Source organism: Ambystoma mexicanum, chromosome 2q (genome assembly GCF_040938575.1).
Source record: "Ambystoma mexicanum isolate Mex_15411 chromosome 2q, UKY_AmexF1_1, whole genome shotgun sequence".
Classification (NCBI taxonomy): domain Eukaryota; kingdom Metazoa; phylum Chordata; class Amphibia; order Caudata; family Ambystomatidae; genus Ambystoma; species Ambystoma mexicanum.
In genome coordinates, this window is record NC_090924.1 from 539,545,882 (window position 1) to 539,561,627 (window position 15,746).

Here is a 15,746-nt window from a genome sequence, read left to right on the forward strand (position 1 = left end):
GTTGTGTTTAACGCCTAATAGAGTACAGAGCATCTCTACTCATGAAATAGAATGACCCAACCTATTGTTTTGAAATCACCTTCTTCCTTTGCCCTCCTAGCCGCAACTTTTGTAAATGGCTTTTACTTCACGCAAAACAATTTGGACTGCTAGGGACAATGTTGTTATTCTGAGTTGGTGTCCAGATAGATTATGTCAGCTTACTAATGACAATTCTGGTGGCCCAATATGAATGAAGGTCTCATGTTATTGTCCAGTTAGGAGTACTGACCAGCAATATTGAAAACAGGTCCCACATTGCACATTATGCAGTATCTCTATTTGCTCACGTTATCCACTAAATTGTATGCCCTTATATGCAGAGATGTTAAACTCCTCTCATATAGGGTTAGGCAGTCATACAACCAAATTACATTTTCTTTGTGTTCATCTGTCTTTATATAAAGGTTTGAATTTCTGTGTCCTTGTTGAGTCCAAGCGTAGTATATTTTAGTCTGCATATCAACTTTGCCACATCTTGTCTCAGGATCATTTCTCGATCTCCCCATCTTATGTTCAGATGTATGTGCTTCACTCCGACGAATTTCATCTTTTCTTTGTCATCCATCTGATGTTCCAGAGCCCAATGTTCTTGTATGGGTAATCGTTTCTCAGGATTAACTGTCATGTTAAGGTGTTCCCTAATACAAAATCTCAGTTCTCCTATAGTTGATCCCACATACAAGTTATTGCACACACAAATTACTATATAGACAACACATTTAGTCCTACAAATAATAAAATCATATATATTTGTACCTGTTGCCTGACCCCCGTAACATAGTTCTGCACGTTATTCAAAGCATATTTGCATACTGTACAGTTCATGCACTTGTAGAACCACTTGACTGGTTTGCCACTGACTGCACCTCTGTGTGTGTTCAACCTTGCTGTTCATGAAACTCGGACTCAAAATCACTTTTTTGAGTCGGTGCCCGAGTATACAAAAAATCTGGTTTATCAGCAATGTATTGTTTAAGAACATCATCCAATTGTAAAATGTGCCAATGGTTCTGAAAATATTTTTGTATTTGCTTGGTGTCTCTTGAAAATTGAGTTAAAATTCTGGGCCTGTTGTCAACTTCCAAACGTTTTACTTGTGGCGTTAGAAGTGTTTCTCTATTTAGATTCACCACTTTACCTTTAGCCTCATCAATACTTTTCCTGGGGTACCCCCTTTCCACCAATCTCTTCTCTATCAATTACTCTTCAATATTGTAGTCACTTGTTTGGAACAATTTCTTTTTGCACGCAACAATTCGCCTTTAAATATGTTGTCAATTACACTCTTTTTATGACAACTCATTGAGTGCAGAATGGATTTCACCTCTGTTTCTTTCCTATATGTTTGTGTAGAAAGTTCTCCATTACTAACACTAATAATCAAGTCCAAAAATGTAATGCCATATGTTGGTTGTATAAATGACATAATTACGAGTTTAAAACATGCTTGCAGCGCCCTGCAGGAGACCACTTCTGCCCCACTTCTCCGCTCCACGCTGAAGTGAGCGTTTTGTATTATTGCAGGCTCCTGCCTTCAGTGGTCAGCGCCTCCAATACCAAAGAGATAGAAAACAAGACTACACAAGCCTTCACAGCAGACCACTTCTGCCCCACTTTTCCGCCAAAGGCAAATTATATTTTTCAATATAGCAGGGGTGGGTGAGGTGCACCTCCTGTTGCAGATAGGAAACTGAAGGAGAAATGACAGCATGATGGAACTGTCTGATATAAAGCTGGATACCACTCTACCTGAAGGCAATTGCTATTAACTTTATTGATGAAAAGTAACCCAGTATAAGCCAGCTGCAAACTGCTCCTTCCCCTTCAGCCTCTCTCTCTCACTGGCCACACATTCCACACTCTAAACTGCCTTCAAGCAGAAACATTCCTGGCTGTCAGGGGAACAGTATAATGGCATACATCCTAAGCTATATAACATGCTTCCCTTCCTGGGGCCATGAAATAACACACCGATGACGGGAAAGGTGGGGAGGAGGGGAGAAGAGGATGGGACAAGGAAAAATTAAGACATACAGAGTAAGTGTGATGTCAAAACTATAAGTAACTGGCTGGAGTTGTCAAAGGCTGACCAGGAATATAATCCACCTTGACCACCCTCCTTTTGTTCCACACATCAACACCATTCAACCAGACCGCATTCCCACAATCGCACTCAACAGTCGTGAGGCCTGAATATGTCGAGGCATATTTCTCCCCTTTCCTGGGCAGTTTGACTCTGACTTGGTCACCTATCATCATCTCTCTCAGTTTGCACCCATGCCTGATGTCATACCACACTTTGGAGGCTAAACCACACTCCTTCACCCTCTAACCAACACTACTGACATTCACATCCACCATCCTCCAGCAGTCAAGCCAACCCAGGGTCAGCGGTGTGTTTGGCTTGTGTCACCCAATGACCTCGAAGGGCGTAACCCCCATGGTTGGGTGAGGCATCACCCTGTATATGGAACACCCTCACGAGCAAATCCTGTTGCCAATCCCGGTTGTTCTGTACAGACAACAAGACTCCGTCCATGACGGTGCAGTTAAAGCGTTACACACACCCATTGCTTTGTAAGTGGTATAACGCAGTCCTTTTGTGCTTCACTCCCCTCTCCTGGCAAGGGAAAACCTTCCCTCCAAAACAGATGTTCTAGAAACTTAATGACATTCCTAGAAGTGGCATCTCTGATGACCGCCCACCTCGGGCCATTTCGAAAGCAGATCCATCACCACCACTACATAGCTGCCCCTGGAACCATCGATACTCAAAAGGTCCAGATTAATTGCAATGGTGCCCCACAGCAACAAATGCACCTGAGGAACCACCATGAGTGGCACCCGTGTTTCCAGCACCTTGTAACAGCTGCGACACGCGTCACAATCCTTGACCCGCATATCAATCGTCCATGGAAGGCCACCAGAAATCCACCCTAATGATAGATTTTGTCCTGCAAATCCCTGTGTGGCCTCTATGGCCTAATTAAAAAATGATCTCCCTCATTCCTGGAGGAAGCAAAAGTATCTGTCCCCTGCAAACAAACCCTCCTTCAAGAGTCAACTCCTCCTTCACTCTCTTGTAGACATCAAGATTGTCGTCTAACGAGTGATTCTTACCCCTCCCCCTGTCTTTGATCAGCCTCTTGACAATGTGTTACTCCTCATCCTCTACACATGCTGCTGCCCAATGACTTTCCTGTAAACTGTCATCCACCACAAAAATGTCTCTGGCATCATGCTCCTTCATGGTCTCAGTGCCAATCTCGTCATTAACCGGGATCCTACAAAGAGCATTAGCAACCACGTGTTCACTGCCACAAACATGTTCAACCGTAAAATCTAAACCCTAAAGCCCTGTGATCCATCTCGAAATCCTCCTTGACACCCCATCAAGACCTTTGCTGTTGAAAATGGAGACCAACGGCTTGTGATCGGTACGTATCACAAACTACTTACCAAACAAATAGACTCTGAACATAACAACGAGAGACAAATTCTATTGTGTGCAGTGACGTGCTAGACTCTTGCGTGAACACCGCTCCCAAGCCAAACTCTCTCTGAACCCTTGCAACACAGGCAAAATGTCCTGCTTGACCTCCCCAAACTCCTCCTCACAGGCAGCAGACAATTCAAATTTGACTCCTCTCCTAGTCAACCGCCTAAAAGCCACGGTTTAATCTGCCAAACCCCTCACAAACTTGGAATAATATTCAATGAACACCAAAAATGAGGCCTCCTCCGACTTAGTCTTGGGGGTGATATATCAGCAATTGCCTTAACTGTGCTAAGCTTGGGCCTTATGCCCTCACCCGAAATGTTGTAACCTAGGTAATCCACTGAGGATTTCCCAAATTTGCATTTCTCCAATGTCAAGGTTAAACCAGCACCTCCTAGTCTCTGCAAAACCAATCTTAACCTCACATCTTGCATGTTCATATCACAGCCCCACACCAAAATGTCATCTTGGTAAAACGTCACCCCCTTGACATCACCCAGCAGGGTGTGCATTATTCTCTGGAAGACACTGGCTTCAGACACCAAAACGAACAGCAGTCTGACACCCCAAAACAACGTAATGTGTGTGATAAACATCAGTATGTCGTAGAAGTCTGGATGCATTTATTTATTTATTATTTTATTTATTTATAACGCGCCAAAGCCCGAACACATCAGGGTGCTACATAAACACGATGGACTAAGAAACGGGACAGCGTAAATTGACGGGAAGCTGGCTGAGGAAAATCAAGTAGAGAGGTGGGTCTTCAATTGTTTCATGAAGGTCTGTTGAGTGATCTCATGCTTAGTGCAGGAGGTAGCATATGGACCTGATCGTACGCCAACCTCAAATCCAACAAGGAGTAAACCCTCCAACCAGCCAAGTCTGAGATCATCTCATCAATCTTTGGCAAAAGGAATCTTTCTGTAAGCACATTCTTGTTGACCTTCCTGAGGTCAATGCACAACCTGATGGTGCTGTTGCCCTTTCTTACCACTATAATGGGGCTCACCCATTCTGAAATGTCTGCAGGTTCTATGACCCCCATCCTCGAGTAATCTCTTTAATTCCAACTCCACCTCATTTCGAAGTGATAGAGGCACAGACCTGAGTTTGGCTACAAAAGGAATTACACCTCCCTTCAACCTGATCCTGTGGATGAACCCTCTGAGACATCCAAGACTCCCTTCAAACACACTGGGTGTCCACTTAACCACTTTGTCACCATCCAACGCTATGACAGCAGACATATCAGTGTTTTCCCCAGCATCAGCAGTGCCGCTTGGAAGCTCCACGAAAGCAGATTCCCGCCAACATTAGTGACAAACACCCAACTAACCGTACTCCTTCCCTTAAACATCAGGGTGGTCTGCAACTCCCCTATGAACATAATGGGGTTATAACCATAGGCGTTAGCTCGGACGCTGGCTTCCTTCAATGGACAGCATGCCAAATCCCTTTCCCAGGATTCCGTGCTTATCAGGGTGCAGTCAGCCCCAATGTCAATCAGCATCTCCACACCCACTCTGTTAACTAGAATGATGACCTTTGGCTTTTCAATCCTAACCACACATATGGTGTTGACCACCTGGATAACTACCAACCCATCATAGACCTCCAACTCGCATCCATCTGCAACGTTCTCACTCACAGTTCCAGAATGAGGTCTCGAAAATCTACAATATTTGGCAATGTGACCCCTCCTTGCACACAATCTACATTCAACAAAAACAGCAGAACATCCTCTGTCCGTGGCCAGATGTTGCATGCTGTCGGACCGGTAGCAACATCTTACTGGTGGGCTGGAGAGGCCGGAAGAGTTTGCTTCAAAGCGAGGTTTCTGCACATCTCGCCTGAAAGGGGTCGTGGGGGTTGTGGTTCTGCAGCTCCTATCCTTGTCCCTTTGTCTTACATCCACATCCCTCTCACCGGAAACATCATTCAGCCATGTGTTCACCAACTTGGCCTTCCACTTATGGCTAGTGACATTCACATCCGGTGAATTGTCAGAATCCCTGCTATCATGCCTATATAGCTATTTCATGCATGAGCAGGTATGCTCAACTTGCTTGGCAATCTCCATCACCCTGTTGTCGAGATTTGGATACTTATCCAACCAAAGCTCCTCATGCATGTTGTCATCAGTGGACTTTATCATGAGATGGTCCCTTAAGAGTTCCTCCTGGCAGCACGGAGCAAACTGACACTTTATGGCCAACCCTCTAAGAACAGTTAGAAACTCCTCTATGCTCTCCCCCTTCTTCTGCTCTCTTGTTGCAAACCAGTAACAGGCCAAGATTTAGTTTTCCTTGACCTCAACATGCATATCCAGCTTGGGAAGTAACATCCACCGCTGGAGGAACAGGGAGACTGCATAAGATCTCCTGTCCACCATGACCAAGGCAGTGATACAGCAGGTCATCTTTCCTGTCAATGGAATAATTGGGTGGAACCAAAAGGTAGGTATGCCCCATCAGTACCTGGCTGGGAAGGGGGGCAGCCTCCAGCCAATGAGGAGGCTCGGAACAGGGGAATTACCAGCAGCAATTCCCTCGCTCTGAGCTGCCTCGCGGCTGGAGGTGCCCATCTTCCCCAACCGGCGAATGAGGTAAGTGGTCCCCCTGTACCCTCCCCCATCCACAGAATTTCCTCCCTGCCCAGGCCGCCTCCCACTTACCTTATTTTCTGTCAATTTTGGGAGCGGATGCGCTAGGAACACTTCTGTCCCCAGCATGTCCGCTCCCGATCTGCGTCAGGCCGCCTTGAAAAGGATACATGTAGTCTCTTCTCTCTTTTCCATGGCGGCCATTTATTTTGTTGACTTTTTCCTATTTGTTTTAATGGCTGCCTTGGAAAGGGAGAAGGAACTATGTGAAGTCCCTTCTTCCTTTCCATGGCGGCCCTTTTGTTTGTTTACTTTTTTTATTGTTTTCAATGGCCACCATGGAAAGGGAAAATGTGCTTTGTTTTCCCTTCCCCGGTGGTCATTTTGCTTTTAGTACCTCGGTGTTACAGTCCAGGGTACTAATAGCAATAGGCCCCTCGCATGAGGGGTATTACCAATTCAAGTAATGCCCTAGGGCCTTCGTTAAGGCCCTTGCGAACTACGGCCTTCTGTCCGGAGACTCCGCAGGCGGCACACCAGACACCTCATCACCAGTGAAATAAAGCTGGATACTACTCTAACTGAAGGTAATTGCTGTTAACTCTATTGATGAAAAGTAACAGAGTATAAGCCAGCTGCAAACTGCTGCTTCCCTTTCAGCCACTCTCACTGGCCACTGTGATGAATCCTGTATAGTATACTAGTGTTGAAAGTCAAAAGACTTATTCAAGAAGCAGTTGTTGGTTCAACTTTCCCTACTGAGTATTCAAGTGTGGAAAGTTTGGAACAAGCCTGAGTAAACCAGGAAAGGGACAAATAGTGATTAGTCCAGGCAGGCGAGTAGACCAGAAAGAAGATGGTTTGAAGTACTGTGAATGTGGTAGAAGTTTGTGGTGCAAAAGTGACAGTTCCACTGCTGTGTTTTGATGAACATTTGTACAACCATCCTGACTGAACTATTTCTTTGTGAATGAGTCATCCTGACAAAAGGTGTTGCTTATGAAGGAGAAATGGGATGTGATAAAAAGTGATTGGCCTTCAATGAAAAGAACATTTACAATGACTTCTGAATTGATCCATGAAGAGAGACTTTTGTTGGTTTGCCAAGCAGAAGGCTGTGGACTCTAACAATTGTCTTGCAGATTGAGAAATCCTTTTGAAACTAAGACAGTTAATTTGCCAAGTGAAGGACGTGTGAAATGAAAAGAACTTTGTATTATATTTGGAGAGTAACCTGGCTATTGAAAAGAATATTCCCGACATTGAACGATGGTTTGAAACATTGATCCAGGGGAAGGGGATTCAGCCCTGGCCACAAGGATTCCCGTTTATTATTTTTATGTGTGAATATATATGCTATTTTATGAAGTTTGAAAAGCCAAATAATTAATATATGATTTTGTTATAGGTACGAGTGTGAGGGTAATTTTCCTTTAGCTTTAGTTTGCTAGGTAGGGAAATCCTTGTTAGGTTAGGGGAAGATAGGCATTTATCTCGCCCCTTATAATTTAATAAAATGGCAACTTGTGAGAAAACTCTACCTACTTGTCCGTTGCACATTATGGACCCCCTCACACCATAGAGCTTTCACCCTGCCATCAAGCAGCAACATTCCAGGCTGTCAGGGGAACAGTCTAATGGGATACATGCTAAGCTATTTAACACTGTTGATGTCACAATCAAGAAAGTGGATTTCGTCGTATTCTATGTTTGATTCTCAATAGCCACAAGTCTTTTATGTTGGAATATGTTTAGTTGTAAAGAGATAAAAAAAAAAACAAGAATGCTGAAAGAAAACACATTGAGGTATGATTTTGAAGAACGAAAAATTACCTTGGAGTCCAAACTCATAAAGCCTAAAGCGAACCCAGAACATTCAATTTTATTTATGGCTTCCGTCAACATCAGAGGAGTGAAGGAAATATGGATGGAGCCACTGCCTCGAGCAGGAAGGACCTACAGAGGTGAAAAAGATGTATTATGATTGATGGATATTAAACAATGATTTGCAAGGGTTATTGTGAAATTATAAACAGCACTGCTCTATCGGGAGTTACCATAATAACTATAATGCTCACCGAGTAAACATTTTTATGAACGTTCCCCAAGTCTTGATATCTGGTGTTATTATTCAGCAACTCAACGATACTCATTTTGTCAACCAAGGATGGATGCAAGGTGGAATAGATTGCAGATATTCGAACCTGTGGCCTTCAGGTTACACATAGCTTTCCAAAATTGGTGCATTAGTAGAATGCGCAACCTCACTGCCTACTGACAATGTTATTTTTTGTAAAATTCACCAGGATGGGCCTGTCAATACACAGACACAGTGAAATGTGCTCTGACCACAGTCAAGTGGGTGCTAGGAGTCTATGGACCTCATCACGAGTTGGGCCGTAGCCCTTTAAAGCATCTGTAACGCTATCACCACTGCATTTAAAAGCTGGCCCTATTATGGGTTGGGGGGGAGTTTTGAGTTTTAATAGCGTCATGAAAACCCCATTGGGTCAATGGGGAATGGGCAATAGCTGCCCAATCGCTACTCGAGATCCAGCGCTAATAGCGCTATTGTTGCGTGAGGATAGCTCAGGCGCAACACGCTCGCTTTGGAAGCAAGCCGACGCAGAGCAACAGAGGTTCAATCCCCGGGTCCATGCTTAGAAACCTTTGGGTATTAGGTGTGTTACAAATAACCGCCGGGATACCGCCAGACTCGTGATGAGGCCCAATGAGTATATTAGTATTGGATTGTACGCCAGGGAACATTGGACTGAATGGGGATAGGCAGTGCTTCATTTTCACTAGCGCACACCCTGAGGGAAATGGGGAGGCCACCTTTGTGAATAAGATGATGTGCACATTTCTGAGAATTTGCTATCCAAATGGAAGTGAATCATCTAATAACCAACTCCTTTTTTATCCAGATTTGACAACAAACTAGGCTTTTCAACACCAGAATAACAGGGTAATGAACATTTTACTTCTGTGAGGTAGTACCACTTACGGTAGTTTAGAAGCCCAGCAATGGATTCGTTTTGAGCACTCCGAGGTTGCTTTGATGGTACAGAGTCCAGTACAGATCCAACACAACCCAACAGGACACATCTCATCACAACAAAGTGTAATCAAACATGATGGGCTGTGCCTGACTTCAATTAAAAACAGCTGGAAATCCAGCGAATTAGTAGGCATGGCAATATCTAATAACGTATGTGTACTAGACACTAATTGGGGGCTTCACAATCTCAATTCATTACAACTGCTGACCACAGACCAGTGGTCACATGACATAGAAAACAAGAAGGTTGATGTAGACTGGCGGTATCAACCATCTTGTCATTAGGGCTGGGAGGATAACTCAGGGGCAATGAGTTTGTCTTGGAAGCAATACAACGCATAGCAACACAGGGTTGAATCCCTGTCTTGCGCTTAGAAACTGGTCTCCGGTATTAAGCGTGTTATAAAAGAATAATTATAGTAATTATAAAGGTAACATCTGAAGGCCAGCTATAAATAACATCTTATGACATATTGCTGTTTGAAATGTACTTCTTATGTGATCTCTCAAATTAACACTTGCCTGCAACTTCCAGTCCACCCAACCCCTCCTTCTCTCATGCTCCAAATCGAGCATCGCACCCTAGTCATCCCCTGAGGTACTTTGTAAGTATGCACTCTAAAAGCATTGCAGTGCCATATTGGCATGATAACAATCTAACATACCCTACCTGGGCATTATAGACATTTAATAAGAGATAACTTCCTTGCACTCTTATACAGTGCAAACCAATTTAAGGATTGAACTTCTGTTCACACCAGATCTATTAGGTTTGCACGAATTGTTAAAAAATAATGAGAAATATTAAGTTTGTGTGGTCGAACATATGAGAGGAACCACTTACAATCTGTCGGGGAGTGATGCAGAAGGGATAGTCTGAAGAAACACCTTCATGAGCTCTTAGAATCACAGAAATTAACTTCTTGTTTTTTGTCTCTTGGGATCTTTCTTCAGCACTTCCTTGTCCTTCCGAATCCTCCTCTTCATCTTCATAGTCCTCGGAGTGCTAAAATGACACGAATTGAGTAATTCAACATGGCTGAGACCTTCAACAGGGAAGCAGTAAAATGATCCTATGCTTAGCTCCACTCTAGTGCAAAACTAAATCAAAAGGATTGTCAGGGCCTGTATGTGTTGGGGCTTGTTTCATGTAATGAACAGGACAGAAGGAAAATACAATTGTACTTTGATACTAAGAGCATATGTCCTAATGTGGTGCCAACATGATAATGGAGTTCTCCAACGTCATAAAACATGGGAAAGAAAGACATTCATATTAATTACCATTAGGAAGGGTTTTGGTAAAAATTACTAAACCTGTACTGGTCATTAAAAATAAAATAAAAAAGTTTCTCTGCTTTTCCAATGTAAAAGATGGGACATTGAGGCAAAGTATGTTTCTTTTTACGTCACAGAGTGAAGATAGTACACAAATCAGACTGCTTTTCGCCCAAATACACATATCATTATCTAATATTCATTGGGGCAAAACAGTTTTGCTCCATGCCATATTACAAAAACAGCAAACTTGGTGCACTCAGAACCTTTTTCATTTTTTTTGCACCAGTGAAAATCTACTGTAATCTGGTCTCCAATTGATTGAATAGGAAGTCAGGGCCTGATTTAGAGTTTGGCAATAAAAATACTGTTGGTACTGTGAGCACAAATTGTGCAGCAACAGAGGCCCCACACAGAGATTTCTGCTGGCTTAGGGCATAAGACAATTCACTCTGGCAGCATATAATCGCTGGCGCAAAGTAGGCTGGTTCAAAATCCAACATACTGAAGTTAGGTCGAAATTGGCATTTGTTTGACGTAAAATGAGCTGGAAGAAACCGACAGAATGGTGACAGTGTTAACTCGACGATTCCACAACAGAGGAAGCAACTTGACTCCCAATGAGTACATAGGCAAATACAGGCATAGTGCATATAACAGCAAGTGCATTTTGCGGAAAGCCAGAGAAGTATGCAATATACCTGCCACAGAGGAACATTCACCTAGCAGAGCTAGGTACAGGAAAGCTGTCACTGCTATGTGGGATGAATAACACAATTCCCTTTGTGAAAACAATAGTGGGACAGTACAGTGCTGACATCAGTCACCACCACAAAGTTTCACAGGACAACCTGAAAATCCAATCAAGAAACCCAGTATACATGATGACCAAAAAGGAGAGGGGCATAACATTCGGGGATCTAGAATGGTAATAAAATCCCTAATGGTGGAAACCAGACTGTTTGGTGCAGAGGTTCTGGGGAGTCTGTGTGAGAAGAAGCACACAGTATGTGTACCATTATAATGAACAAAGGGAATGCAGAGGAGTAAGGATGATCTCTACAAAGGATGGAATGACGTGTGGTATAATCCACAAACATGGGAGACAGGTTCTCGACCATCCCTGTAGCACAGGGAAAGCCAGTACTACAACACTGAACTTGCATCCATGTGAGCAGGTGGTACTCGACATCATGGGACTCAAGAGCACCCACGGTTTGGAATGAGGAATTTACAAAAGTTTGTAGATATTGTTAATGACCACCTTCTGCATATCCATACACCACTCTAAAAAAAGTTGTTCATACAATAAATAAAATCCTGAAAACTGACTGAACAATCCTGAATGTGAATGTAGTTGAAAGAGGGGAAATATCCTATTGAATAGATCCACTTACATATTGTCCAGGCCCTAGAAACAAATAAGAATGCTCCATAACCAACAGACAGATGCAGTGGCCCTGATTGTCCAGCTTGCCTTCCTATAAGGTGACAAATACTTTTAGTAATGCAATGGGCTAAGATTCCCATCACTTTCAAGAGTGAGCAGTCTTTGCATTGAACTAAAAAAAAAACCAAAATGAATGATTCCCCACTATTGCATATTGAGAATAATATGATCTGAGAAACCAAGACCTATTAGGCAGGTCAGCCACACACCTCGATCTGATGTCCCAACAGGACAAAACAAAATCATTTGTACATAATCCAGGGAACTGGGTTTCCAACCAAGGATTCTGTGAAGGAATCAGAAAGGGCTTTGCAAATCAATGAAAACATTCAGCTTATGTTCGTGCCTGCTCCCCCCTCCCTTTGCCCCAGTTGCTTCCTTGTTTGTTGGCTTTCCCCCCTCCCTACCTCCCACCGTGCTCCCATTGGTTGGCAGGCCTTTTAAATCGGCCACCCAAGGCACCCCATGCCGTGGCAGCCGGCTCTGCCAAGGACCAGAAGCTAAGTACATCTCCAGTGGTGTTTTTTTGTTCGTTTATTAATTTGATAATGCGCACAAAGCCCTTGGGCAGCTTGGCGCAGCAGTACAAGAATTCTCAAAGCTTAGTTACAGTACCTGTCACAGTTTAGTACATACATGTAGCTGCAGAGTAAAGTAAATGAAACAGTACAATCATTCGAATACAATGTGGATACAGTGAGTGAAGTGGAGTAGACATTTGCCATTCGTGGAGCATGGAGGGTATCCCAGATAAGAGTCAGACTAGCATTGCGCAAGTTAGTGAGAGCTTATGGTTACCGCTATGAGTGAGCAGGTGAGTGAGACACAGTGGTGCTGTCAAGTGTTTTGACAATGGTTGTCAGAGGGTGAAGAGGTTATGGGTTGTTGGAACGCCCCATAACCTCTGCTGGTTGGTTGTCTGCCGATGTCCGCCGTGGTAGCACCTAGCCTGCAGCCATCGACCTGCTGCGACTGATCAGGTAAGTAGAATCTGGGTGCGTTTTATTGGGCTGTGCTCAAATAATTAGCCCACAACTTGGCTCGCACAACTTGGACACGTGTGCTCCCTTGCTTCTCTAACCACGTGCGCTCCCTCGCATCATAGGTTACTGCATCCTGTTCCGTTCCTCCACCTCATGCGTTTCCTTTTCTTCCTCTCGCATCTCAGCCCTTCCCTCTTCGATCTATTGGGTTCTATTCTGACACTGTCTCGTACACCACAGTTTTTCTGGCATTACTTTGCATTGCCTGCATTCTTCTTCTAGGTTCCTATTGTGTTCGGTGCCTTGTTGACTGTATTGACTTTGTGCTTGCTCTCTATGGTTCTTGATATTGTGTTGCTATCCACGGTTTGTGGCATCACATTGCAATTGCCTGCATTGTTCACTTCTAGGTTCCCTGCTGACCTCTGTTTTGCTTTTGGTCCTGTATTGCATCTGCTTGCTTTACTTTTAGGTTCCCTGTTTTGCTTTGCCTTGGTTCTGTACTACATCTGCATTCTCTACTTCTAGGTTCCTTGTTGTGCTGTTTTCTTTTTGTTGGTTCTGTGCTGCATGTGTTTTGTAGGTCTGTTGTTCTTGTTCTTTGTTGTGCCCACCTCCATTTTGTGGGCCTCATCACGACTTGGGCGGTAACCCTTAAAATCGGCGGTAGCGCTTATAGCACCGATTTTAAGGGTCCGTCGGATCACGACTCCTAATACCGCCGGCGGATTAACAGCCGGCGCAAGGACAGCCGGCTGTACAAGCGCCGGCCATAACAGCGCCAGGAACCCTTAGCGCTAAAACATCATCGATCAGGAGTCCGGCGTAAGCGCTAATAGCGCCATGAAAGCGGCGGATAATCCGCTGAAAATACCTCCAGCAAAAAGCTGGAGGTAACAGTACACAGGCCACAGCAATGAGGGCCCAGGTGTAAGCAATGCAATCCAGAGGCCTACATAGGACCCACCCATGCACAACACCCCCTCCCCAACACCATGCTTCCATTTGGAACCGGGAGCCTTGATGTCGACTACTACCTGCTGCGCCTGGAGATACAGAGGCCAGTCAACCAGGCCAGGGCCCTGGGAGTGCAGGGGGCAGTGGGGATGAGGAGAAGGAGGAGGAGAGCAGCAGCAGCAAGGCGCCCAGCCATCCCCAGGGTCAGGCCAACACCCTGGGCCCTAACTGATGGTCAGTTGGTGACAGAATATCTGCTGGACAGGGCAACCATCACCCAGTTGCTGGACACAATCCGGGGGACATATGCAGCCGCATATCCAGCAGCACAGCAGTACCTCCCCTAGTGAATCTCGTGTCTGTGCTACTATCACTTGGGACTGGCAGCGACCACCATACCGTTGCCATGATGCATGGAATGGTCCAGTCCACAATCAGTGCCATGCTGGTACCGGTGCCTGATGCACTGTTGAATCATGTGAACGAACACATTGCATTGCCAGCCACACAGGCACAGGTGCACCAGCTGAAGGGTCAATCCCATGCCATTGCCCAAGTACCGAATGTAATAGAAGCCCTGGACTGCACACATGTGGCACTTGTACCACCCCAGGCACATGAGGCTGCCTACAGAAACCGGAAACAGTGCCATTCCCTCAATGTGCAGGTGACATGTGGCCCTGACCTCACCTTCAGCCACTGCTGTGCCTGCTACCCAGGCTCCACCCACGACTCCATGCTCCTACGCAGCAGTACCCTGCCAGCGTACATGGAAAGGCACCAAGGGCAAAACACATGTCTACTGGGTGAGTACAAATGTATACCACAAAGCATGTCAATCCACAACTGATGTTGCCTGACACCGAATCCATCATTCCCAAAAGTCAGTAGCATCACAGCAGCATACACATACAAGCAGAAAGCACGATGAACCTTGGACATGTCCAACACAGCAGAACACACCCATGCAGGATGTAAGTCATGTAGCGGCACCGTGACATATGGAATACCCACCACAACAAAGCCTCCAGTGTGAGTAGCACCATGTTTCCCAACACTGACACACTCCAGACATCCCACCCTGGCCACCCGACAGCAAAGAAATGCCAAACCATCACCTGGCACATCCACGAATGCTCCACACATAAGTAGGCCGAGTGATGACAATGCACATCCCACAAACACTGTCCCCAAAATGGCCATGGGAATGCATTGAGAACAGTACAGAATAGTGTAGAGCAGCAAATGCAACTGTAGGCCAATGGATTAGCAATGACACATGAGGCAGCCACTTCTGTCAAGCAGAAGTAGATGGAAGGGCCCCCTCATCCTGCGACATGTGAATGAGTACTGTTACATATCGAAACATAGCCGTACCAAGTGGAGACTACCCCATTGATTCAATCTTGCCCAGAGGACAGCACACTCCACAATGTCATAGGCCAAATGAGAAATATGGCAAAATCACACTGATGTCAGGGCTCTGTACACCCACTGGACTTACTTTGTCCCCATACCGGCTTTCTCTCCCCTACAGATGAATATGGATATCCCCAGTACGCGTGGCTCATTACCCCTGTGCGTCACCCACACACGGCTGCGTAGCGGGCATGCAACCTTCGCCATGCCCGTACACGGATCTGCGTGGAGAGGGCATTTGGACTTTTGAAGGCACGCTCCCGTTCCTTCGACCGCACAGGAGGTGCTATGATGTATGCTCCAGAAGAAGTCGTGAAATTTCACGGACATGTGCCATGCTGCACAACATCTGCTGTTGCAGATATGTGCCACTGCCCCCTGATGCTCATGTGCAGCCACCTGAGGATGGCAGTGAGGACGATGAAGGTCCAGAAGGTGTAGCACATGCACAA

At 45.1% G+C, this 15,746-nt stretch overlaps 1 protein-coding gene across 2 annotated transcripts in view; it reads right to left on the minus strand.

Annotated features, from left to right (window-relative positions):
* Positions 1-15,746, minus strand: part of DLEC1 (DLEC1 cilia and flagella associated protein) — a 1,790,999-nt gene that overhangs the window by 319,711 nt on the left and 1,455,542 nt on the right. For both annotated transcript variants that reach the window (XM_069647686.1, XM_069647685.1), the window contains exons 31-32: positions 10,052-10,213; positions 7,980-8,102 (exon numbers count right to left, since the gene is read on the minus strand). In XM_069647686.1, coding sequence (XP_069503787.1) covers positions 7,980-8,102; positions 10,052-10,213 — 285 coding nt within the window. The remainder of the gene's footprint in view (positions 1-7,979; positions 8,103-10,051; positions 10,214-15,746) is intronic.